General features: G+C 43.3%; 1 protein-coding gene across 1 annotated transcript in view; it reads left to right on the top strand.

The window, feature by feature from the left end:
- The window catches only part of LVRN (laeverin), a 98,557-nt gene extending 75,386 nt beyond the window's left edge, over nucleotides 1–23,171 (top strand). Inside the window, exons 15-20 of the mRNA XM_075596179.1 lie at nucleotides 1,145–1,239; nucleotides 3,474–3,584; nucleotides 6,816–6,989; nucleotides 10,249–10,380; nucleotides 14,467–14,548; nucleotides 22,832–23,171. Coding sequence (XP_075452294.1) covers nucleotides 1,145–1,239; nucleotides 3,474–3,584; nucleotides 6,816–6,989; nucleotides 10,249–10,380; nucleotides 14,467–14,548; nucleotides 22,832–22,990 — 753 coding nt within the window. The 3' untranslated portion in view covers nucleotides 22,991–23,171. The remainder of the gene's footprint in view (nucleotides 1–1,144; nucleotides 1,240–3,473; nucleotides 3,585–6,815; nucleotides 6,990–10,248; nucleotides 10,381–14,466; nucleotides 14,549–22,831) is intronic.
- The last annotated feature ends 2,991 nt before the right edge of the window (nucleotides 23,172–26,162 follow it).

Raw genomic sequence — 26,162 nt, 5'->3', positions numbered from 1 at the left:
CCAGACTTTTGAAAAAGTCCTTTGCAAGGATGAAACGCGTCAGAGTTTCTGGCTCTGTGTATGTCTATTTTTGGATGAATAAATTATTTTTTATTTTTTATTGCGCTTGGTTTATTCCTTTGATCGGAGAGCAGTGACCGCCATTGTTGCAGTATTTTTTTCTTTACTGTGGCTAACGAGTCTAGTCACTCTGTAGCGGTCGCTGACTGCAGCTGTGTAGGGCCGCAGTCCCAGTCTGCACTGTAGCACACGCGCCCGGCCAGGGGTGGCACGTGCAAACCGTGATCTGCGGTCCTCAGGTGAGATGAAGGAGATTGCGACGTGGGGGCCTGTCGGGGGTTCGCAGGGGCGTGGCCATGACCTCACGTGGCTGGTTCGCCCTTATTGGCTGAACCGCCGGCGACGGCATGGCCAGCCCTCTGTCACAAGTTGTAAAGACAATTTTCCTGTCTTTGCAAAAACTTGTAATAGAGCGCGGCTGCCGAATGCGCGCCAAGGTGCATAGTGGGCCCGGCCTGATTGGGTGGCGGTGCTTGTTCGCACAGCGCACGCCGAGGCGTGCGTTGTAGAACGTTCTGGGGACGTAGCCTAAAGGTGCAGTGTATGCTCACTCTGTAGCAGTCTCTTACTGCAGCTGCTGTCTTGTTACCAATCTGCTTCCAGAAGAGCTGTGTCTTACTGTCCTGTCCCAGGATTACTGTGGCTACTGAGTTGACACAGGCAGTTTTCTATACAAAATGGAGTCTTCTTAATTTCTGAAATATTTATTGTAATAACAAACAAAAATAAAAGGGAGGAAATGTTTTGAGGGGGTATAAAAATAAGGAATAGGTAAGAAACAAAGCTCTCTCACAGGGAGAGCTGTTAGGGAACTTTAACTGCAACACAAAGCTGAGAAGGATAAAGTTTAGACTGTACCAAGTGACAGGGGAAAAGGAACGGCCCAAAGCTGAGGGATAGAGAGAGGTGATGGAGGGTTGCTAAGGCAACAGACACAAAACAGGAAGAAGACTGAACAGGAGACAAAACACTGATCCCATTTAGGGAAGACTTTTAATTGCTAAAGGTGCATCACATATCCCGATTGAAGCTAGCATTCTGTGATTTGGAAAAAAAAAAACAACTTTTCATTTCTTATTTTTAGAAATATATCTTAAAAAGAATTAATCCAATATACCAGCGCTATGCAAGTCTGATTCTCAGAAATGTTGATGAACTGGCCGATGACTATTTTATTCAGTAAGTACTGCACTCTATCAGCCGGCGTCCCACCTTCACTGAAACAATGCATAGAAACATAGATTTGGGCCATTTGTATTCTCTCAGCTCTGCTTAACCTGCATGGAATGCTTTCTGATCTCTTATTTCAAATGGAGTGAAGGTAGCACTGCAACAGGGTTATCTGAGCAGAATCATGTATTGGTGTCTTCTTTTAGAACACTGTGTGTGTGTGTGTGTGTGTGTGTGTGTGTGTGTGTGTGTGTGTGTGTGTGTGTGTGTGTGTGTGTGTGTGTGTGTGTGTGTGTGTGTGTGTGTGTGTGTGTGTATGTGTGTGTGTGTGTGTGTGTGTGTATATACACACATACAGGTATAAATATGCATAAATGCTTGTCATGTACGGCACACCTGTGAGCATGTGACCTGCATATGGGACAAGGGTCCCCGCATGCACAGCTCGCACACTGACTCACTTTTCACCTTCACAAATGAATATGTTTACCAGGGTCTCAGGTCTCTGTGTATTATAGAAAAAACTATGCACTTAACACACAACAATCTGTTGTAGCAAAATGTGTCCAAAAATGTAAATACTCTCTCCAGAGTGTGCAACAGTTCATTCAGAGCCCCAAAGCATCACTTATTAAAGATTTGTTTGATATATAAAAATACAGTGCTTCAGAGTATTGAAAAAAGTTCATTACAAGAACATACATAAATTCAAAACAGTTTCTTAAAATAACAGCATAAAACATAAAACAGAAATCCCTATACAATACTTTACCATAAGCCGTAGGATTTCCCCAGAGTTCACTGGCATAGAAATATGAGAATTCACGTGTTTGGCCCAAAACACCTCTGTTGAATTCTGATTTCATAACTCCAGGGAAAGCCCTATATACCATTCTTTTCCCATTAAAACCACATAAGACCACCCCTGCCGTAAATCAGCTGCTAGGTTGCTGGTTTTACAGAGAAAAATAACTCATAAAAAATGCATTTAAATCATTACCTTGATATATAAACGAATCCTTAACCTAATTTCTCTAGTACATAGACACATGTGAATCACAGCAATAGATTCAGGCGATTATGACGGACATAACGAGACTAATAATGACTGTCTTGTTCCTAAATTTGAGTGACAAATGGATATCTGTCCTTGGCTACCTTCTAGACCTCGTGTCTGGCCTCACTGCATATGTCTCCTTGCAACGATTACACATATCTGAATTTTATTCTTTAGAATCAAGGATATCACTGGATAGTCTTATTTTTAATAAATTTACCCAACTAAGGCGTGACCTGTGTGTCACCTCTCTCTGGGATGCATCAGTAATCATTCAAGAATGTTTAGTTTTCTTTGTGGCTGACAGAATAGTCTATCGTTTATTGCCTTCTAAACGACACATATGTCACTTTTAGTGATGCCCCCCACCAATTAAGTGCTTCGTAGGTCTGCACTGACCCAGGAAGAGTCTTGACCTGTCCATAAACCCAATATATTGCATTTTTAATATCAAACTGTAGTTAAATTAACCCCTAAAGCACCAGATTGATTACAATATATAATATTTCATCATATCATGACAATACTGTATAGCTATAATGCAGACTCAAGCTTGTGATTGTGTGGATGGAACAGCTCCTCCCACTGTTGCTTTTAAATTCCACTCCCCTTCAAGTGTTCCTTGCCTATCTTAGAAAGATCCCCCCTTCCTGCTCATATCTTATTAGGTATAGACAAGGCCACACTGCTCATATCTTATTAGGTATAGAAAAGGCCACAGTTGATCCACCATTCATTCCATCTTCAGTAAAGTTATTTCTTGTTAGCAATTGCACATACAGATGTACAGTATATACTTTATTTGTTTTCAATTGCTGGTCATGCAAAACTGAATAGATTTCAAAGAGAAAAGAAAAAGTTTAAATTCAATTTTGCAAATTCCACAACCTTGTGCCTTGCTCTTTGTTTCCATGATGCTTTATTTAAGAAACTTTTTTTTTTTAGGAAAGACATTTGGTATATCGTTTAAATATAAAATTATGACAAGAAATTAAGACAAATGTATTATATCCCCTTTGCTTTAAAAGGGGTTAGTGAGAAACTGAGCAGCAATGCACAGCAAGCTTCTCCTCTCCAGCCAATGAATAGTTAATTACCATGAAAGGCTGGAATGCATGTACACCCTTATTGTGTGAGATAATAGAAAGTACACTTTGTTTTGATCAATCTCGCTCTTCTTTTGAAGTATGGGGATCGAAGTTATTATTAAAACAGCATGCTCTCTTGGACTGCAAGATTGTTTGGAGTTGGCAAGTGACCTCTACTCCAAATGGATGAACAGCCCTTCAAATAATGAGTAAGAATAAACCTACCATGTTGAACATATGCAATACAGTATGTGTCTTCTTTTTACAAGTTTCAAGGAGTATATGGAAAAAGCAGCTTTTAGGAAATGTGTGTTTGCACACTGAGTGATGCTAAATAACAAATGTAAAATGTATAACATTGGTAGAAGCGGATATACAAGTAATGTTTCTGTGACTGAATGCAGGGAAGTTTAATACCAAACAAGGGGTCTCATCTCACCCACGCTTATCCAGAAACAGAATAAAAACAATAGGTTTGGAATGGTTACACTGAAACATGTAGTCATGATAAGGAGCTGGTACACTTGAGAGAAATGCCAGAGCCTCCTTTTTTCACTGAGCAGATCATGGATGCATGGCAATTAAAAGCCAGTGTATACTGTAAGTCAGGGGCGCGCCATCTTTCTGTGCTGCACCCCCCCCCCTGAATGCCAGCCCCTATGCTCGCGCCCCCCCCCCCCTTATCCAATATCCAGCGTCAAATGAGGCGTGGGGTCACATGGCATCACGTGACCCCCGCAGCATCATTTGACGCGCGTTGCTATGGCGACGCGCACATCACATGACCCCACGGCGTCATTTGACACCGCGTTGCCATGACGCCGAAGAAAGGTAGGTGAAGTCCGCACCCCCCCAAATAATCTTGTGCCCCCCACTTTGCGCACCCCTGGTATAAGTAATCAGAAATAAATATACACAATATCGCCTCGATTATCATTGGTCTTCAGTACCATGTATTGGAATATGCAGATATTCCTGTTACCTTGCTAATTTAGCTCGTTACACCTAGGGCATGCACAGCCATAACCAAAGTCATGCAGAAATACACAAACAGTTAAAAGGGAGCAAGTGTAAAACAACTGGACGTGTTAAAAATCCTGTTTTATTTTTTTGTTATGCCAAAAAGAAAACATTGCGCACAAAGAAGCTTAAAATATGAAAATTATATTAAAAAATATTATTAAAAAATGTCAATAGAAAGTCCAAACCGAAGACAAAAAAAAAATTACTTCCATCTACACAGTAATTAAAAGTAACCATAGGACAACAAACAGACACTGGCAACTGATACTCTCTCTGTAGGTCCAACCATGCCACTTAAATTGTAAGCTCTCAAGGATTCCCTTTTCAATGGTCTAATTTTAAGTGTGTTGTACATAGTGTATTATACATGTAATTCCCTGTATTCTATTCTGTTGGTTTATGTAAAGCACTGCGTACACTGTTAGTGAAATATATCAATGAAAATATACATACATACAAGTCACCCTTCATCAGGAGTGGGCCTTAGGCATGGAGGTCTTCTCTTGTGCAAGAGTGTGGGGGGGGGGGGTGCTTAGCGGCTAGCCAGTAAGGTAATGAAGCTACTTTTATTTTATTTTAATAACACAGTATTGAAGCATGGGGGTCTACAGAGCTGAACCGCATTATTTTCAGCCTTGGGGACCCCCTGCTTCCCAATTTACAGGCCCCGGGCTGGGGTGCCGTTATCCCAGCAAAGTTTAAATCTCCCGGTCACATGACACGGGAGATTTAAATAATGCAGGGAGATACCGGCACCCTATACCGGGGCCTGTAACTCGGGAAACAGGGGATCCCCGAGGCTGAAATTAATGCGGTTCAGCTCCGGAGACCCCCTGCTTCAATACTGTGTTATTAAAATAAAATTAAAACAGTGCGATCACCTGTAAGAGCTGTGCATGGAGATGCAGCTCTCTCTGAGCAGCTCTTACAGACTGTAGGCAGATCAGACGGGCAGAACTTAGAAACAGACATAGCAACAGACACTGCTATCCCAAGCAGTTTGGCAATTTTCTATCCCACGTTTCCTGACTTGCGATAACTCTTTCTGAATACCGTGATAACACTAATGTCAGACCGTGAGGTAGGGTAAAGCCAAACCGTTTCTTTTGGCAGTGATTTTATCGAAGCTCCTAGAATAGGCCCCAAGGGGAGTTTCATGCAGTTCTGCCAAATCTGCACTATCCCACTTTATTGAATAACCCCCAATATGAGGGTTTTGTTGAGAACACAACACTGAGTTCCTTATTCATATGGACATGCATCACAAAAAAAAAACCTCTGAAGGAGCATGTGACAGGCTGAAGTTAGGTACTAATAATTATGCCTGGGAAACATACATCTGAGTCCTTCATCCAGCACTCAGAAGGTTAACCCAGTAATAGTTGGGCAATCAGGAAGTAAGCTGAGACAGCTGACAACCAGCTTGATAAGAAGGCTACTGCCTGTAGTAGGTGGCTGACTCAGACTACAGTGCTGTCCTGTGCAAGCTCCTATCCTGAAGGATTTCCTAAACTCTCTAGGGACAGAGATTCTCAAAGAAAGATACATTAAGGACTTTAATATTGTTCCATAACTATTGTGGTATATGTTTAGGGGCTGGGAACTGGCCAAAGCCAGACAGCCAGATAGATAGGGCCTGGGATGTTTAGAAAGATCTCCCTATGGGGAGTAGGCATTCATTTTATAAGTTGTGTTTTGCCTTAAAGGGACAGTGTGCCCAAATGTTTATTTTTGTTGTGGAGAAATAAAATCACTCAACATTTGGTTTACCCTGAAACTGCACATGTGGACTATTTTCTGACCTCACCTACAGGCCGTCCTGCCACAGAGCAATACAGATATCTGAATTTACTGCCCACATTTCCCACCAATTATAAAACAATTCCTATACAGAATGCATAGCACAAAAAAACAACTACACACAGAAAAAACATCTCATTTCAAGATAGCATCTCTGGGGTAGGCCAAGAGTTATTTAATTGTCCCCCGTGTGTGACCCTCTTCAAATGAGAGTTTCAATGCGAATGAGCAATAGAAGATTTAGGAGAGAGTGAGTTTATACTGTATGTGAATCATTTCATCAAGTATGTAATGAGAATGATGAGCAGTAATTAATTTCTACTTTGTCTACTTTTTTCCTGGCTCTATGTGTATTTATTGATATCTACTGTTGTTATACCACTCATCGTCTCTGTAATTCCCCAAATCACTGTCTTCTAAACATAATCTACTCCAATTGTCTTTGACCAGAGACCTTTATAACCCTTTGGATGTAGCTACTTCATCATGGGGTCTGACACTCCAGGGGCTATTACAGCATTACAGCCCTGCTCATTCCTCTAGGGGAGTTTGTGGGTTTGTGTGAAGTGTATTTTATGCAAAGATTCATAACAAAACTGAACATGTTACCCTTTTAGAATACCATACTGCATTAGAAAACCCATATATTGCTATGCCATTGCAATGGGTGGTGAAAAGGAATGGGAATTTGCATGGAAAATGTCTAACAGATCAAATATCGAAGGTGAGATGGAGTTGGACTTCTTGATTCATGGAATGAGCTGCACAAAGGATCCATGGCTAATTTATCGGTAAGGAATCTTGATGGAAAATCAATAGATAATTTTGGTGTCCTGTCACCATTTTCTCCAACCACTTTACCTTTTTTTCCAGTTACGCTGAGTTTATTCATTATATATTTTATTCTTGGATTTTATATACCAGAATATTATGTATGTTATAGTGGGTACAAAAGTGATAAAAACCCTCCCCCATACAGTGTACAGCAAATAGAAATATCACTGATGAGCACATTCACATGTCTCAGGCAGGTCTGCAACCCTGTGTTTCATCACTATCTCTTAGCGTACAGGGCTTCCAATGCAGCCAGGGATTCTGGGTAATGACGCGCAAGTGAGTTAACACTGTGTGCTCATTTGCATGTTATTAGAAGCATTGTACACTAAGAGATAATGATGAAAAGAAGGGTTGTAGACCTGTCTGACACATGTGAATGTGAATTTTTTATTTGATATACTGTACCAGCAAATAATTGAAAAACAAATGTACGTCATATATTTTGCCTGGCTATATATATATATATATATATATATATAGTGTGTGTAAATTAATAAGTATGCCAAACAAACTGTTATATTACTGCAACACACCGGGTATCTCTTCATCTAATATACTAAAATATCACAGATTTAAAATAACAAACCAAACAGATGCATCTGCATTTACATTAAGATCAGCAAATTAACAGGATCTTGCTCAAATCTAGTAGATCTTATTTTACCTGGAAAATATATTAGGAATAGCGTGTTGAAATATCCGTAAATGGATCTATCTGCTTTTGTTTTTTCACTATCTTTATCGGTGACTGTTTTTCTTATCCCTTCATGTTTTACTTTTTATTTTAAGTAATTATTTGCTACAGACATAACTGTTCTTTTTATATTCATAATGTTGTCCTTTAATTGCCTCTTCAGATTTGTGTTCAGGCTGACAATTCTGAAATAAACTCAATTAACTCCGGCAACACGAACAGAGATGGGATCTTTGTCATTTTCACATGGCAACATTTCGTTAAAAATCCTAAATAAATCAGTTATGATTAGATGATACTTATGACATTTTAAAAAAAATGTGCAACTCTTAATGCCATTTTTTGTATATACTGAGCATTCTGTGGTTGCTATAGCAGGTTTTATCACACCTTCTCAGTAGGGCAAGATATTTGGCAACAGGAAAGTGTTGCAGTGTTCCCAGCAGGAGACTGTGCCTGAGGTGAAAGATGTAACAATAAACAATGCAACCCTTAGTAATGTTAGGTTACATTGTAGCTGCTATGTTACACTAGTTGAAGGATTGATTCAGCAGCAGCCATTATGTGAACCCAGAGAGCAGAATAGTAGCTGATCAATCACAGGAGAACAGATAAATCAGCAGCTTACAGTAGGTAATTTGTTTTCATAATATTGTAGGTACTCAAAAGCTGCACATACCACCCCTATTTCCTCGATTCTATGACGCACCTTTTTTCCGATTTTCACATGTCTGAAATCGGGGTGCGTCTTAGAATCGATGTATTAAAAAAATAAAAAGTGTCCACGGTACTAACCCCCTCTTTTCACTTACCATGTTTCAGGAGGGGTCCCATGTCAGCGGAGGACAAAGCGGACGGCGACAGCAGGAGAGGTCCCACGTCTGCAGATGGTTGAAGATGGACAGCGGGTGGGAGTGTGGCGGCGGCAGGACAGGTCCCAAGTCTGCAGGTGAAAGAAGATAAGAAGACAGCGGGCGTGCGGTGGCGGCGGCAGGAAATCATAATAGCAGGAGAACTGAGCAGGAGCAGAGCAGCATAGGGGAATGGCTGGGGATGAGCGCACTGTAACCGGAAGTCAGATACCGGTCAACTTCCGGTGTTACCGTGCGCTCCTCCCCAGCTGTCGCTCTGCTCCTGCTCAGCTCTCTTGCTATTATGATCTCCTGCCACCGCCCACCGCCCACCCACTCTCTTATCTTCATTCACCTGTAGACTTGGGACATGTTCTCCCGCTGCCCACTGTCCATCTTCAACCATCTGCAGACGTGGGACCTCTACTGCCACCGCCCGCTTCATCCTCTGCTTATATGGGACCTTTCCTGAAACATGGTAAGTGAAAAAGTAATTTTCTTGATTGTAAGGGCCAAATCGATGGTGCGTCTTACAATCGATGGCGTCTTAGAATCAAAGAAATACGGTATTTAAAAAAAAAAGTGCTGCGATGAATGCTGCAGGGGTATGTGTAACAGGGCAATTTAAGAGCAAAACTGGGGCATTTTCCTCCTTTGTCAATTAACAGTATCAAAGTATTTTGCTCCATCTTGTGTCCCAGCTTGTGATTTGGGGAATATCATTAGGAGGAGTTTGAAGAAGTTACATGATACATACAGTATCCTAGTGAGATCAAATTCTTCATCTCTGTGTCATTTATCACACTCCCCCTTCCCCCTGTCACATACACTTTCCCCCTCTCCCTCTCACACACACACACTTCCCCCTCTCACTCTTCCCTCCTCTCTGTGTTCTTCCACTCCCCTGTTTCTCATTCTTCCCCTCCCCATTTCTCTCTCTCTCATTCTCCCCCCTTTCTCTCTCCCTCTCCCCGTTTCTCTCTTCCATTTTATTTCTCACTCTTACCCCCTCTCACCTTTATCTCTTTCCCTCTTCCCTCCTTTCTCTCTCACCTCCCCATACTCACTCTCGTTAAACACCCTCTCCCTCGCCCCTCCTCGCTCTCACTCTCCCACCCACGCCTCTCTCTCACTGTCCCACCCACTCCGCTCTCTCTCTCACTCTCCGCTTCCCCTCACCCGGGCCCTACCTGTGGAGAGGGGGGAAAGGTTCCATCCGGGTGGTGAAGGAGGGCCCTCCCAGGCGCATCTGACACTAAAAGTTGGGCCGGGTCAGATGTCCACTCCCTCCTGTCGGCCTTTCTCTGCATAATACACAAATCCTCCCATGTGTCTGCTTCAAACACTTTGTTCGATTTGACGTGGTGTAAACTGGCCAACAATCTGCATTCATTAATAACACATTTCCTAATCTGATAGAGACACAAGCAGAAAACTGTGCAGTGTGTCAAAGGACATGTTTCATTGCATCGGTTCACCTCTCACTTCACTTCAGCCGTGTGCATATAAACACTAAGAAACAACTCATGCACTGATTAGGGTTCTGAAGCCGCATTGAAAATCATATCCAAATCACAATGGCAGTCACCTTACCCCTCATAAAGAGGGGTTCCAATGCTTTGCATTGATGCAATGTAAAAATGTGATATCTCCGCTCTGTTTTTGCAGATTTTTGCAGCGCACCTTTGAACGCTCCACTCATTTTGCAGTCGACGTCTTCCTAAATGTGCTCAGGAATGAAATAGGAAGACCCATCGCTTGGGAGTTTATGAGAGACAACAGGCAGCGCATAGATGCTCGGCAAGTACTTGGCTAAGATCTACATATTAACGTTTCAATGCATTGGAAAGTTTGTAGGCGAAGGGTACTGTAAATCTGGCTTCCTGTGACTATGTTTTGAGAATTGGCACTTATGACGTCCTGTATTTGTACAGGAGATATTGTAAAAATAAATGAGCATATCTCAAATTGTGGCCCCTGGACCACTTTTCAATTCACTTCAGTGCACTCCTGAAGCTTGTAGGGCTTATTCTGTAAGGTGTGATAGCACAGATGACGTGCTATCACAGGAAAACCTCACTGACTTTAATGGGCCTTTTCCTGCGATAGCATGTCACCTGTGCTATCACACCTTACAGAATAAGGAGCTTTGGGTGTGTTATTAGATTTACATATTTACATATTTGCAGCTGCAGTGCTGTAATGAGTTACTTTTTCTAAGATGCTATTGTAATAGTTATTGCTATAGACCGTCTATAGTGCAGAGAAAAATACACAGTATCTGTCGTGTGTGTCTAACTCGGCTCAACTCCTCTGAAGATGTGTGAAAATACAATCTCTGTGGGAAGGAGGAGAAATACGAAAAGAATAATACAAGGCAGGTCTGCCAGCAAGGGGAGTGTTAAGTGCCATGTTTGCCGGGGACTCGAATGTACGCCTATGTGGTCACTATCATCCTCCTGATTAAATCACAAGGCTGTAGCATGGTCACAGATTCAAATTTAAAACCATATTAAAATAATAGATGTCATCGTAATAAAAAAAGACTAGACGAATGCCAGGTTTATTTAAGAATATGGCCAAGACAGAAAAGACGATAGTGCATCTGCATGTCTAAGAATGGTGCCTTTGAAGACTTTCCAATCTGTAACACCCCATACACTGTTTAAACTGCAGTTATTTGCATGGACTTGCAAATGGCATCTTTTAGCTTCTACAGTATATATTACTTACTTATGGTAAATTTCCCTAGGAGGGATGAAGATTATTGTACCTAGATGACTGCTATGGCTACTACGGAGTTAATAATGACTTGTGTAGCCAGGTCCCCTTACCCTACCTTCAGTTGTGGGTGCGGGGGATGAGAGGCTACTGCAGCGGCGACCGGGTTGCCAGAGCTCCTCAGCGGGACCTCGGATAGGGCGCCGCCATCTTGTTTTATGCCGCACATGCGCAGAAGCAATCGCGCATGCGCAGTAGGTGCATCAAAAGCGGTGGCCATTACACCCGAAGCTCCGCAAGGGGAATTACAAGCCCCAGCAGTCCCTGGGTCGAAGACCACATGGCGTGCAACAGCCAATAGGGCTGCGAGGATGCCCTGCAGCAAGATAGTTACATTTGGCACGCTAAGAGAACCACGCCAGTCGGAGAAGGGCGCTGAACAGACAGGTAGTGTCTCAGGAGCCTGTGGCTCTGAGGCTAGGCCTAGTTTGTCCCCTTAGGCCCAGGTAGGCCCCCGGCCAACGTATTCGCGGTCTGCGGTCTGGGACCAGCCCCCCCCTCTACGTACAGAGACTCTTAAAGGAACCCTCCAACCGGAGACCAACTAACGCAGAGGCAAACGCTATCACGGACAACGACGTCGCTGGATCAGTGGATCCCCATCGCTAAGTCGGCCACATCGAGTACTGGAGTACTCGGCAAGTACCTCAATAAAGTGCACCAACAGTTCACGGGGTAGCGCTACTCCATGCACTTTGGGTGGGCCTTGACATTGGGAAAAGGACATCAGGGTATTGGTGCCTGGCACTCTATGTACTTCGGGGACACTCATTGGTGGTACTAAGTTGGGGTCTATTATACTGTGTGGTACAGGGTACTGTTTATGGCGTGTACAGTAAAGGTTGTTATTATATACCTGCGTGTGTGTATTACTGGTATTGTTCCTGGAAGGGACTTATCCTGCTGCGTCAGGATCCCTTACAGGTGGAGGCGCTGCACCGAGGCAGACAGCAGCTCATCCCAGGCTCCCACTGGCGGAGGCTCAGGCCTCCTGTGAGCCAGCAGATAACGGCAGCACAGTGGCCCCTTTTAGTATCGGGGGAACAAGGGCTACAATTGTATTTCAGTGGTATGTCTGTTTTGAAATATTATATCACCTAGACCAGGGACACACATTATAGAAAACGTGCTCTATATTGTGGCTCCTTTTATAGAAACCCTATTTGCCAATGTTGCAAACTTGGACTAAACATTCTGAGATATTGGCCAATATTTACGGGCATTTGTCCCATTTGATGCAATCATTACTAATAAGTTATTGGTTTGAAATTGTACTTGAATGTTTTTTCTTTTGCAGCTGCATTGATACAGTATTTTTAAGCAAAATAGACTTTACTGAATACGGTTATATTGACATACTCAAAAAGATAACTGAGAGCAAACTATTTTAAGAAAATCATCCTATATTATGTCATACAAAAACTGGGTACAGTATATTCACAAGTACAAATGAGGAAACACCACACCAATAACACCAATGTACTCAACAGTCATTAGGTGTAACCTGCATTTCTTCTGTTGGGGTAATAGGACCTCATATATGTCCTGATAAGTATATCAAATCCCAACATATACTATTCAATCGAATAACAAAATTCCTTCTGTGAAGATACTGTATATACTGAACCCAATGTAGTAGCTCTCAAATGTGAGAAATACTGTATGTACAGTGTCAAATATTACACAGGTGAACATGAGAAATATTGAAGAAGTATAATACTGTACAAGAAAACACAGGAACTAGGTGTGTTATAACTGAGTGCAGGCACTAAGTCTGCCTTCAGTGAGTATACTGCCATAGGGTTCCGTTTTTCTCTATCTGTTCCTATAATCTTGGTAATGTTCCTTATTGCTGATTGACGCAATCTTTTAAAGGTTGACTAGTGCGTCCTATATAAATCTTAGCACATGGACACATAAGCATATATACAACATTAACACTTGGACAGTTAATGCGTTTCTGTATAAAGTGCTGCTTAAGTTGTATACATAAATAGAATACACATTCTACTGTATGTAGCACCCCCCCCCCCACCCCCCCCCCACCCCCTCCTCACTACCTGATGTATTCTGGTGCGGTGCATACCTGTTTGGTGGAAGAGAAGGCTGAGTGCTCTGCGATGGTATGGGGAGGCATCAGGACAGGTTTGTGAGGATCCTGGTGTAGCCAGGATGGTCCTCACTGGCAACTCTTTTCACAGATCACACAAAGGATAATTCAACTGGACTTTATTTGGATACAGCATAATCATTTCATGCACCATTCACTGAAGGCAGTACCCAGGGCTTGAGGCCCTAGGCACCCCTCCTCTGCAAACCTCACCCCTTAACAGGGCAAGGCCTCTGCCTTCTCCTATCCAGGAGAGGCTATCTGGCACTTGCTCCACGCAGGGAGGTGAGCACAGAACTAACTGCTAAATTCAAACCTTAGGCTGCGTCCATATAGGGTACAGCCGTTCAGAGGCTGAGGGAAAGCGGGTGCTTTCCCTGGCCTTAGTACGCGCACTGTCCGGGGGCGTGTTTATGGGCGGGCCAGTGATGTCACGGAGCTGCTCACGTGACCGACCTATCGCGCGAGAAATCAGTTTTGACTGATTTCACGTGCATCGCGCGCCCCCTCCCGCTTCCTCCGCACCTGCGCCCACACGCTGTATAGACACGATCATTGCCTTTAGGCAGTCTGATCGCTCAGCGTACGGACGCATCCGCGCGGTATGCCCCTGTATGGACGCAGCCTTAGAAGAAAAACCCACTCCATCCCAGGGGAGTGGCATGTAATCCGGCCTCCTATCAAACATAAACCCCTGTAATACCAGGCTAATCCTGAACTGTATTAGCTAACATACATATAATGACATAAGCAGGCCCTGCAGGATTTGCTCCCAACATGGCCCACTCTTTACTGGAATTTACAGTGCTGGAGGGGCCAGAGTATTAGCAGCCACGGGGGACATTGCTTCACCTACAAAGATAGATGTAAAAGCCTCATTGACTTCAGTGCCAGATTAACGATATTGCAGTTTACTGAATGCCCCACTGTCTCTTACATCTGTAAGGTATTGTTTAAATATTCTTGTATTTAAAGCTGTATTTATGCTTTTCTAGGTTCCCAGAACCCAGTGATTTCTATGACACGTTGTTACCAACGTTGGGATGGAAGGCCACCTCAGATGAACAGTTCCAAGAGGTGAGCAGATGTAAACTAATGCAGAAAGTATTAGAAAAACTGCGAAGATCAACATGAACATATATTTAATTTCACTTTTGCAAGACTTCGAACCAAATCTTTAGAGTTTTAATGTGCTCTTATTGTTACTTAGTCAAAATTGACTTAACCTACTGTATGAATAATGTTGCTTAGCAATCACACATGTTGAGTTGTGTATTAGTAAAGTCGCTGCCTTTTAGGTGGGTAGTTCAGGTCTGAATCTTAGAGTCAGGTATTTTTGACTCTGGGCAAGTCACTTTGGGCGAGATTCGCTAAGCTCCATAAGCCTATTTAAGATGACGTTTGCGTTAGCGCATGTTAATCATTATAACGCAGTATTCACCAAAGCAAATATCATTATGTTAACCAGGTCATATTACAGCCTAAATGATATTCAACCCATATTCACTAAACTCTGTTAAGGTTGATGCTGGGTAACAACGCCACATTACTTAAGTAATACCTAACTCTGGTGTCAGATACAAAAAATGCATTTGCTGGGGAGAGAGAGAATACCTTCAAATAGATTAATCTATGCTCCACGTGATTAGGTACCTGAGAAGACACCTAAGGTACCTGGTAAAGGTGTTGACATTTATTTGCATTTTCCATGTTTCACAGGTATCTCAGGTGTGTTTACAGGTAAGTGATGGAGCCTCTCTTAACTTGGTCAAACCCCGGTAAATGCAAGTTTCCTGTAATACAAAGAGTGACTGTAGAGGCAGGCTACCAGTGGGACAAAAGCTCAGCTACAATACTAGACTTGGGTTTTACATTCCTCGCGGTCTCTGCAGCATATGGTTAGCGGTCTACCGAAAGTAGTTTGTACCCCAGGCTAGCAAAGCTCTTTCTTGATACGCTGCACACATTCACAGTCCATTGCAAGCACTCTGTGGTTCCACAGTCTGTATACGGCTATTATTACTCTGTGCGGTCTTCTAGGAGAGGGGTCTAGGCACCTAGTCAGTCAGGCACCCTTCGTATGACACTCCCGTTCAATACCTTACGCCGCCCCGCCTGGCTGTCGGCATCGCGGACCCTCTTCAGAGGTCTCTGGGACACGTTAACCAGAGCACCCCCTTTAGGCATCTCAACTACCCACCACAGGGCGACTCAGAACAGCAATAGCCCTTGGGTCTCCAGACCATTCACCCGATAGGGCAGACTGCAGCATAGTTCCTTGGCGGGGAAATCTGGTCCCTGGTTATGGTATACCAGGGTCCCCTGGACACTATACATAGCCTCCCTCCTTCTTTCAACACTTGCTCTGGAAGCGTACCTTATTACTTCCAGCCTTCTGTCGCTGAAAACCTGTCCTGTTGAACAGTATCTCAGTAGCGCCTCCAAATGTAATGGTGTTTCCCCCACCCTCTGGGAGATTCTACCATTACTGGTCGTGTGGTCCATGATACCTGCTGGTAACAGGAGGGCTGAGCTGTCCGCCGGTTGTAGTGGTGACACAGGATCAGGTTTCTTGGGTACATTACCCACGTGTTCTCTAGCAGTGCAGCGCCTCCATCTGCTGTAGGCTCCAGATAGGTGAAGATGATCTCCTACAGTAGAACTTATCACACCCAGTAAAATCACACACTAGGCGGGAGTATAACAACAGGAACGGTTTATTTTCTTGGTCTGACAGTACAGGAACAAGGCAGATCTCTGCCCACTGCAGTCTCGGATGGTCCCTGGACTACCACTACAGGTCAGGGCCCATGCAGCTGTCCTGGCTCTTCCCTGGCCCTCTAGCAGGACCAGAGGTGTAGGGTATCACTCACTCTCCCCCAAGGGGAAGAGAAACAGGGTAGGCCAAGCACCAGGCAATCCTGTGTAATCCCTGCCTCTCAAGTGGGGAGAGGCACTACTAAATTTGGAGCGGCACTGCCCTTAAGTACAGCTAGGAGGAGGGCACCAGGTCTGTCCCATGATTGGACATGCTCAGGCCTGATGTCATCGCCTCCCACTGCCTCTTCAGTGCAGCACCAAGGAGGGGGAAACCCCCATGTTGACTACTTGCAGCCTGATTCTAGCAGGGCTTACTGCCAGGAGTAGGGCAGGTTAGTAGCCAAAGTTGGCATGGCTACATAAGAAAAATATATATTTAGTATAATTTAATAAGATGCTGCATACTTTAAAATGCTTAAATACCGTTAACCCTATTCAATATGCTGTGTAGAGTTCTTCCCTGCTAGAGATGGGCGAATCTTATCTTTGAATCTGAATCCGACGTGCATTGGCCAGTTCCTTTCAGCTGCAGATCACTAAATACTGTAAATCCACCCACCAGATAGCAATCCGAAAAGAAAAACTTAATCCAAAAAGCTGAATTGTAAATCGGGGTAGACGGAGCCGAGGAGTATGAATACAGCAGCCTCCAGCTGAAGCCGTTGTGTTGCAGGGTTTAGCCATAGATTGGTTAGGCTGTTGCTGCTGTAGTACTATTCTACAGCTTACATGTTTTTTACATTATTTACTTAAGAAAACTTGTCACAAAAACCAACAGGACTGGCGCTTATAGCAGCGTGCCTTAACCCTTACCACAGTAAGATGAATAAAGGATACACAATAATATGCTAATAGTGACCCCCAGTGGTAGATGGTGAAAATACACTCAAACCACAACACAAGTGAATACACCTTCACAGTGGAAACGCTATAGAAGAAGTATATAATAAAGGTTAAATACAGCAAAAAACGTCCCACTCAACCTTCAATAGAAAAGAGTCTTCTTTTTTTCTTAGAGACAGATGTCGAACGGGATAAGGGAGAACGCTGTGTGGGTATGCTAATTTAAAAGACAGGAGATCACCATAGCGCAGACTATCCGAACATCATTTAATAAAGTAATATTTAAAAACCTCAAAAATGCACACTTACAAATAGTGCAGTTAAACAAGGCACATAAAATAAATCACAGAGCGGCGACAATCTCACCACCCCTCTCGCACAGATTGGATGTGCGCCGATGAACGCCAATGTCGGGCGGGTGCTGCTTCCTATTGCGGCCGCATGGAAACAGGAGCTGCACTCCACGGGGCTCTCTCTCTCACTCTTTCAGGACTCTGTCCCGGGCCCTGGTCGGTTTATTTGCCTCTCTACCTCAGCCCTGCGGGTCCTCTTCCTGATTGGAGACGAGCACCGTCACATATAAAAGGATGGGCGCCAAAAACTTATCAACAAAAAAAGCTTTATTTGACAGTCATCAATAAGGCTTCACTGACATTGACACACTGGTTACATGACAAAAACTTGTGGCAAACAATACCACTCTGGACTTCATCCCCTAGTAGTTATACCTACTACGCTGTGGAGATACATAAACTTGGCAGGCTCCTGCACAAGATTAGTAATGCTCCACCACTTGTCAAGTGGGCCCTTATGGCATACACTTAATGCTCCTGAATTAGCAATGAAGCTAGTGTATATGGCATACTCCCTCCATACCTATGCAACAGGAATGCACAAGGAACCGTCCAGTTGGGCCTGTCCAAACATTCTCTGAGTTACTATGTCAAGAACTTCTTACCAAAAGCATGCTTCCTCCTTTTCAATAGAACAATTAAGTCCCTTTACTTCTGGCGCTTACATAATGGGCACGTTTCTAACTTGAGAACAATTAAGAGCCTTTACTTCTGGCGCATACTTATTGGACATGTTTCTAACTGAAAACAACAAACGGTGCCAGGACACATCTTAATACACTAAGCTATACACATAAACCTATTTACAGGGTTCACTGTGAGGACCCCAGTCAGAACTCTGAAGAACCTGCTTCTATAACATTGGGTGGAGCCATATATAACATCTATAGTGACATCACGGGTCACAAAACATACAGAGGCTATCCCTTCTGCATAGTCATCCTACATCACATGATGAGAGGAGGGAGAAACCTGAGTAAGCCCACACAGTTAACCCATTATGGCCGTTAACGCCTTTACTAGAATAATAGTCCCCAAAGAGGGCGCTACAAGTATATTAACTTGTACTGTATATAGTAGTTTATTAATATTAATCTTAAATAATAGCAAAGAAAAACCCTGTCAGAAAGGTGTCTCCTATGGTGGAGAGAAAGGCAGAAGGCCCCAAGTTGCGTGCACACGGTAGCCCCAAATTTGAACTGTGCTTAGCACAAGTGGCTGAGCTGAGTGAATTAATTGAGAAGTGGAAATTGGTTTAGGTACTGGATTGCCCTAAGGCTGGGGGGCGGACTGTCTCAGATAGGTAGTGAATAGATAAGTGGACAGCTAGATAAAAGCCATTTCAATATTAGTAAGTATATAAAATAAATTGAGGACAGTCCATCACCATACATCCATATAATAGTACAATATCAGCCTATATACATACACTCTGTATGCATCTGGATCGCAACACAGTGTAAGTGTGGTTGATAGGTCATACCTAGTGGTTAGTGAACATTAAAGGTCAGTATATAGCTAGTCAGAATAAGACATATCCATATGGTTGGGTAGTCGTAGGGGTTAACTCTACGTATAATGCCCGCGGTACCTTTGTACCAGGGAGGGGGGATTATGTACGGTAGAGGTGCACCGTCCAGCATGCAGCCAAATAGTTGATATTTGCACCTAAAGATTGAATACACTATTCTGTCACTGTTGCCCACATGGAGAAAAAAGGGGGTAACCCCAAAATTGATGCTGCAAACACTGAGGTGTCTAGTGATAATTATGAAACTGGAAACTGTTGTCATATGTAGAATGGCGGTATCTGCATAATAAAGGCTATTGGTCCCTTCACTAAGCCAAGTATGTGTGGACTGATACAGCAACCACCTCACCTGAACTCCGTGTGGAGGTAGCAGCCCGTGGAGAACAGCCAGATAATACGTACCCCCGTAACCGGAGTCCTAGGTAGGACAGATCTCCCCTCTCACCGGGCGTCTGTATCCCGCGTTGTTGCTGCTAGGTTCCGTACGGAGGTGGCAAATAGCCAGATGATCCGCACTCTCGTGGTGGAGTCCTGCACAAACAGATTCCCCCTCTCACTCTCCGGGTGCCTATGTCTCCTCCCGCGATGTTGCTGCCAGGCTCCGTACGGGGGTGGCAGCCAGTGGGGAGCAACCAGATGGTCCACACCTTCGTGATCAAAGTCCCGTACATACAGATCCCCCCTCTCTCTCTCACCGGGCGCCTGTGTCTCCTCCCACGGTGTCGCTGCTGGTGAGTGGAGTACTGTAGCCACACTGGCCAAGCAACCGGACAGCTGCTGTGGAGGAAATCCTCACGATGAATGGGCAACTGTGTAGCAAGTCAAACCGGACGGCGTGCTTCAATAACAATACCAAAATGGAAGAAGTAGCAAGTAGACCACTGCAAAGTGAACAAGAGAGATCTCTCTGATAAAGCGCCTTCACGGCGGGGAACGCGTCAGAGTATTTTTAAGATGTGTGCCTTTATTTTTGGCATATATGCCTAATAAATAGTTTTATATGCTTTTTGCCTCCAGCCCTTGTTCACTTTGCAGTGCTCTACTTGCTACTTCTTCTACCTTTGCCCACATGGCAGTATACAGGGGTCTGTACGCTGTCACTGGTTTTAGGGCACCAGATGGATGGGATAAAGTTAAGTAAGGTGCACCTGCAGACCACCAAATAGTTCAATGCTAAAACCTAATTAATCCAAATCACTAGCCCTACATACATAACCCCGCGATAAATGGAAGGTAGAGGAAGTGGGAAGGGAAGCATTAGGCGTGTAACTTCGGCTGCAATGTCCCTAGATCCTGTCCTGACACCGCTGGGTATCTGGTGTGATTAGTGAGTGCGTGTCGCGTATTGCGTTACGTCATGTGACGTGTACCATGACGGGTTTTTTTTTTTACAATAAATCCAACGTCGAATTATTTAAAATCCAAGAAACCGAACTTTATGGACAGATTTTAAATAATCCAGACAGATTAAAGTTGGTACAATCCGAAATCGGATTTGAATGAAAATCAGGGAAGGGGATTTGAACCAGTTCGCCCATCTCTATTCCCTGCACTGGGGAACATTTGAATACAATTCAGGTGATGCAGCTGAACCCTTCTTCAGAACTGGAAAGACGTCTTCACATCATGACTCCAAATTCTGACACGGGTTAATGTGTTTTGTAACAGTTCTGAATCTGTACTTAATCTGATTTCCAGCTGGAGAGTCTGTGGGCGATTTTCGTTTGACTTTAATAGGTTTTTTTCTGGGCTGAAAGTGCTGTGACTCAAATTATTATTTTTTAAAGTAATTTCATATGGTTTTGAAAAACCCATCTTCCCTTTTAAAAAAAATGTTTTAACAAATGCGGTTAAACACTTTGAGGGGAAAATTGAATTTAAAGAAAGCCACATGTGTTTTATCGAATTTAAGATCAGCAGTCCATTGTAGTGAAAAATCACCCAAAATTATTTATTCTTATTTATAAAATGTTTTACTGGGAAGTAATACATTGAGAGATACTTCTTGTTTTCAAGTATGTCTTGGGCACAGTTATGATGACAGATAAATGGTTACATTAGGTGAACAGGGTTATACATTATGTATGAAGACATTGCATGCACAGTTAAAGACCATATATGTAATAGGCGTATGTAACAGTTACAGACCAGATTAAAATGTGAGACAGCTTTAGTTTTGAAAGAACTTAAGACTTAGGGTTGCCTCCTGTCCTGAATTTATGCAGACTGTTCCACATTTGTTCTAACGCAAGTTGATTGAGAGAGAAACAAAGTTGGAGACAGCTTATTTCCTATAATATTGACTGGGCTGTGTAATTAGCCAGCATTGACTGGGGTATTAAAAAGTTCAAAACAATTAACTGCTGGTTTTTGTAGTGATTAAAAAGTGCTGAAGGCCTGAGCAAGGGAAATGTAGTTAATATCTCAACTACAATACATAATACAGTGTTAAATAAAGAAATGGGGTATAGAAAGCATGGAGCCCATTTTAGATAGTATTCCATCATCTTGAATCCATTTATAATCACTCTATGGCGTTTCATGTTGATCTCTATAAAACGGTATTGGAACTCAATTCCTACGAGTTCCACCACACTATTGCCATGGCTTCAATATGTGAAGTGTTATTTTTCAGTTCTTTTTGCCTTGATCATAGAGCACTGATTTACTGTATATTGCACCAGGACCAGACTGCCTTAGACAGTATCAAATGTTAAAGGCAAACTACACTCTTCACATGAGCCTGAGGGTGAATTGCATTGAAATTCCATCTTGACCTTTCTTCTTTAGCAGGTTTTTGTGTTGTACACGGCAGCAGAATAGGTCTGTGCTTTAGCTGCAGGAATTGCCAAAGAATTTCAATGCATCTCATCTTTCTTTAATTGACAAATGACAGCCAATAAAATGTAGCGTATTCCCCACTCCTGCAAATAAGAGAACATCTTAAGAGAACTCCTGGAGAACTCCTGGAGAACTCCTGGAGAAGGAACGGCTCAGTGAGTAAAGACACTGACTGGCACGGAGTTTGACGTAGGCGAACCTGGTTCAATTCCCAGTGTCAGCTCCTTGTGACCTTGGGCAAGTCACCTTATCTCCCTGTGCCCCAGGCACCAAAACATAGATTGTAAGCTCCATGGGGCAGGGACCTGTGCCTGCAAAATGTCTCTGTAAAGCGCTATGTAAAACTAGTAACACTATACGAGAACATATTATCTCAATTATTTGATGGTAGATTTCATTTTGTGAAGCTTCTGTAGTATGCATTAACATTTTGGGATATTTTACAGTTCGTTTTAAAAATAATGTAACCTGCCTTTAAGTAAAGGTGCAAAGTTGTGTATTTTTTTGCCATGAAACATAACAGGGTCAGAGAATTGCTGCTTTCCCTGCTGGAGATCACATAACCCAACCTGTGCCCTGATTGATGTGTCTTCCATTCCAATCCTGATCTCAGCCCCCCGAGATGTGAGGTCACAACCTACCCTAACAAAGAGCATGGACATAATGTTGGTGCTGCCTCATAAAGCCCCCAGTGTGGGATACCATGTGATGTTGCCCCGAACATCATGGGGCATCGAGATGGTCAAAACGCTGGCACTGGCTGGTGGCTTTACCAAATTTGTTTTCTTAATGTCTTCATTGGAACTACAATGTACTGCGGCACTCAAAGGGTTAAGGATACTTAGAAATGAACTGGGGGGGGTGGGGGTGAATGCAGGAATGCCAGAATAATGCTTTAGTTTGGTTGCCTAAGAATACATTGCATTTCAATCAGTGTTGGACTAATATGTGTATTGTTTGGTTATTATTCAGATAAAGCTGTTCATCAACAGTACAATGAGTACGATGCAACGGGACAACGCCCTGCAGAAGGCTGAGAAGGAAAGGAAAATCAGCCTAGAATGGAGACAAAAAGTGAATACCAAAGTTATTGACTGGTTGCAGAAGAACACAGAGCACTCTGATTTCTGAGCGCTTCCATTTATAAAGCAGCATCTGGGAATTTTTAGACCTTTTCTAAAAAATAAAAATAAAAAAAAGATTATTTTCTTGTACATAAAGGTTCCACTATTTTGCACCTAAACAGCAAGACCGTATTATATCTATTTTTTTTTACAACTTGTAAGAATGCGATTAAATTTATCCTAATTCACATTTTGATAAGGGTTGTTATTTCTCTGATAATAATGCAGTCGTGCTCTGATAGTTACAGTTCTATAACAAGCGAGGTGAAATCAATAGTACATAAAGTACTGCTCCTACATCCTGAGAAGTCGTTTACACAGCAATAAGGCCTCGGTCCCGCTGCGCTCGTTGGCGCGGGCGGCCATGTCGCGAGTTCCCCACCAGCAGGGGAATCCTCGCGAGCCGGTCCCGGTCCCCCCTGGCGGCACAGCTGACTACACGCTGTGGCGCGTCAGCCGCTAGGAGACACAAGAGAATGGTGTTTCCTAGCGTTGACGCGTCACGTGGTGTGGCTGTGAGCCAATGGGGAGGGGAGGCTTCGGGAGGAGGAGAGGCTTCGGGGAGCGGGGAGGTGTGTGGAGTGAAAGCAGGTGAGTGTCTGTCTTTGTGTGTGTGTCTGAGTGCGTGCGTGCCCTTGTACAGAAAATCTTAGCATGTTTTTATTTTTTGTTTTGTTTTCTGGTACTCGTTTCAAAATTTTTTTTAGTGATTCTCTTGAAAAGTTTAAATAAAGCACATCAAATGTATTAGATTATACTCATGGTCCAATGAAGCATTTAAAGGGGGATGTTACAGGTGCTTGGAGCATGCTTATTTTTTTTGTTTAAGGCTCTCATTATGGGAGCATCTCCAAGGGGCTATGTTATGTATCAGGTTTCACAAAGATGCATGTAAATACTGTACATACTGTAGCAACAACAACAAAAAACAAGCAAAAAAAACATTGTGTCTACACAAAAGTAAGAACCGGAGAAGAGAGAGAAATGGAGAGGGGTGATATAAAGAGGGAGAAGTGGAGAAGAGAGTTTGGGGCCCGGAGAGGAGGAGATGGCCTTCGGGAGGAGGTGAAGGCCATGTTTCGTTTGAGTTCAGCTACTCTAATTACTATTTATGAACAACTCAGGCCAGACTTTACGCTTGTCACGAGCAGATGTAATGCTGTTCCTGGCTTGTGCGCATTACACTATTTCAATCAGGAAGTACAGTTCATTAAGCCAGTTCATGTAAGAACCAGCACCCTGTCCGTAATTGGACAGCAGGCCTGATTGCACTTCTTCTCTTCTCTGACTCACTGAGCTGCAAGTGTATGGGGAAAACCCATGATTACTCCTGGCATACCTGCCCTTACCAGGGATTGCTGCCAGGAGGAGGACAGAATAATAGCCCAAACCTATCAAGGCTACATAAGCCCTTAAAACCAGGGCCGGCCTGTGCCCATGATGGCGTGCTGGTAGCAGGGGCCCCCTATAGAAAAAGTTAAGAGGACTTAACTTGACGAGCGGCCCTCCTCCAGCAGCATCGCGGCGGCATGTAATGTCATGTTGACATGGCAACGCGTCGCCAAATGACAACGCTGTCATTTGATGTTGATCACCATGGCAACGCAACTCTACAGGAGGTGGCCTGCTCCGGAAAAGGTAAAGCGAACTAACAGACACACACACAGAAACACCTCTCTCTGCAGGTCCGGGTGCCCACACGCCTCCTCCTTTTCCTCTTCCTCCTCCTGCCGGCGCCGGGATCCAGGCTGCAGTCTGTGGAATTACACAACCCACATTTTGACGACACTTCCATCAATGTCTGCAAGCACCAAAAACACACACTGGGCAGTATGAACATTTCCTTAATGAGAGGACAGCATGGCAGGAGCTAAAATATCATTTAAATGGAATAGGTACTGTACTCATTTGCTATAGAATGAAGGGCCTCATGCAGAGAGCAGCGCTATTTAGAATTGAAGAGGGGGGGAAATTTTTAGCTTTTTTGGAGAGTTTTTTTCTCCATATGCAGAAAGGGCATAAAACTGCATTTACAATCCTTTCTGCATATGGAGAGTTTCAACCAGCGCTATGAGCGCTGTTGAAACTAGTGGGGAAAAAAATCGCGTTTTTTTTTTTTTCCCCTCCACCGGCCGCGGAGCGCCAGCTGCTTGGTGGAGAGGAAAAATGTTGAAAATCGCGCCATTTTTTTGGCGCGAACAGCCACTAGATGGCGATCGCGGCTCTCTGCATACGGCAGGAAAAAAAACTGGAGAGATTAAAACTCTCCAGCCGCACGGCGAATTGCAAGGGAAAAAAAAAAAAAATGGCGCTTTTTTTTAAACTTGCCTTTTCCGGCGGTTTAAAGCTCCATTTTCGCCGGCAAATGGCGAGATTCCTTTTTGCGCTGCTCTCTGCATGAGGCCCGAAATGTGTTAGTATTTTAAGAAATGTGTGCTTTTATATACCGATGTAACCAATGTTATTGCAGTAATTACCGTGCAATAACATGTCACATTGCATGATTACTTTTTGAAATGATGCAATTTTGTTACTGGCGGCTCCGTTTGTTTAAATGGAGGCGCGGTAAACGTGCAGTAAACATTTGCGCAGCTGTAATGCGATATCCCACTATAATGGAAGCAATAACGTCGGCTACATCTGCATAAGCACAAATTTGTTCAACATGCATATGTGCCAAAGCTCATTTACTCTGTGCTAATAAAATGAACTACGAACATTATATATGCATACAATTAGCTTAGTGAATCTGGCATTACATCGAGGAAAATACCAGATGTTCGTTTTAGGTCACGTAGCCTTTTTTTTACTCATTTAACACATTAGTAAACCTGGGCCGCAAAATGTTTAAAACCCAGATAGGTGAAACTCCATGATTAGAGTGGAAAGTATCTTGGTTTTAATTTGCCTCCCTACTCCATATCTGCTGAATAAATAATCAAGTAATGCAATATATTTAAATTCTTTGGAAAACATATGTGACATGAAAACTGCCCATATCTGAGAGTTTTAACGCCAATGAGGGTGGCAGGAGGATGGGTGACATGCTCCCTACATACATACATTTTGAAACCATTTGTAATGCTTGTTTAAAATGACTTATAGGGCATCTCTGACAAAGGAGTGTGTTTGTGTACACGGTATCATCTTTGCGTCCATCACTCTCTCAGTGTCTTTCC

Source organism: Ascaphus truei, chromosome 1 (assembly GCF_040206685.1).
Source record: "Ascaphus truei isolate aAscTru1 chromosome 1, aAscTru1.hap1, whole genome shotgun sequence".
Lineage (NCBI taxonomy): Eukaryota > Metazoa > Chordata > Amphibia > Anura > Ascaphidae > Ascaphus > Ascaphus truei.
This window is presented reverse-complemented; position numbering and strand designations above follow the sequence as displayed.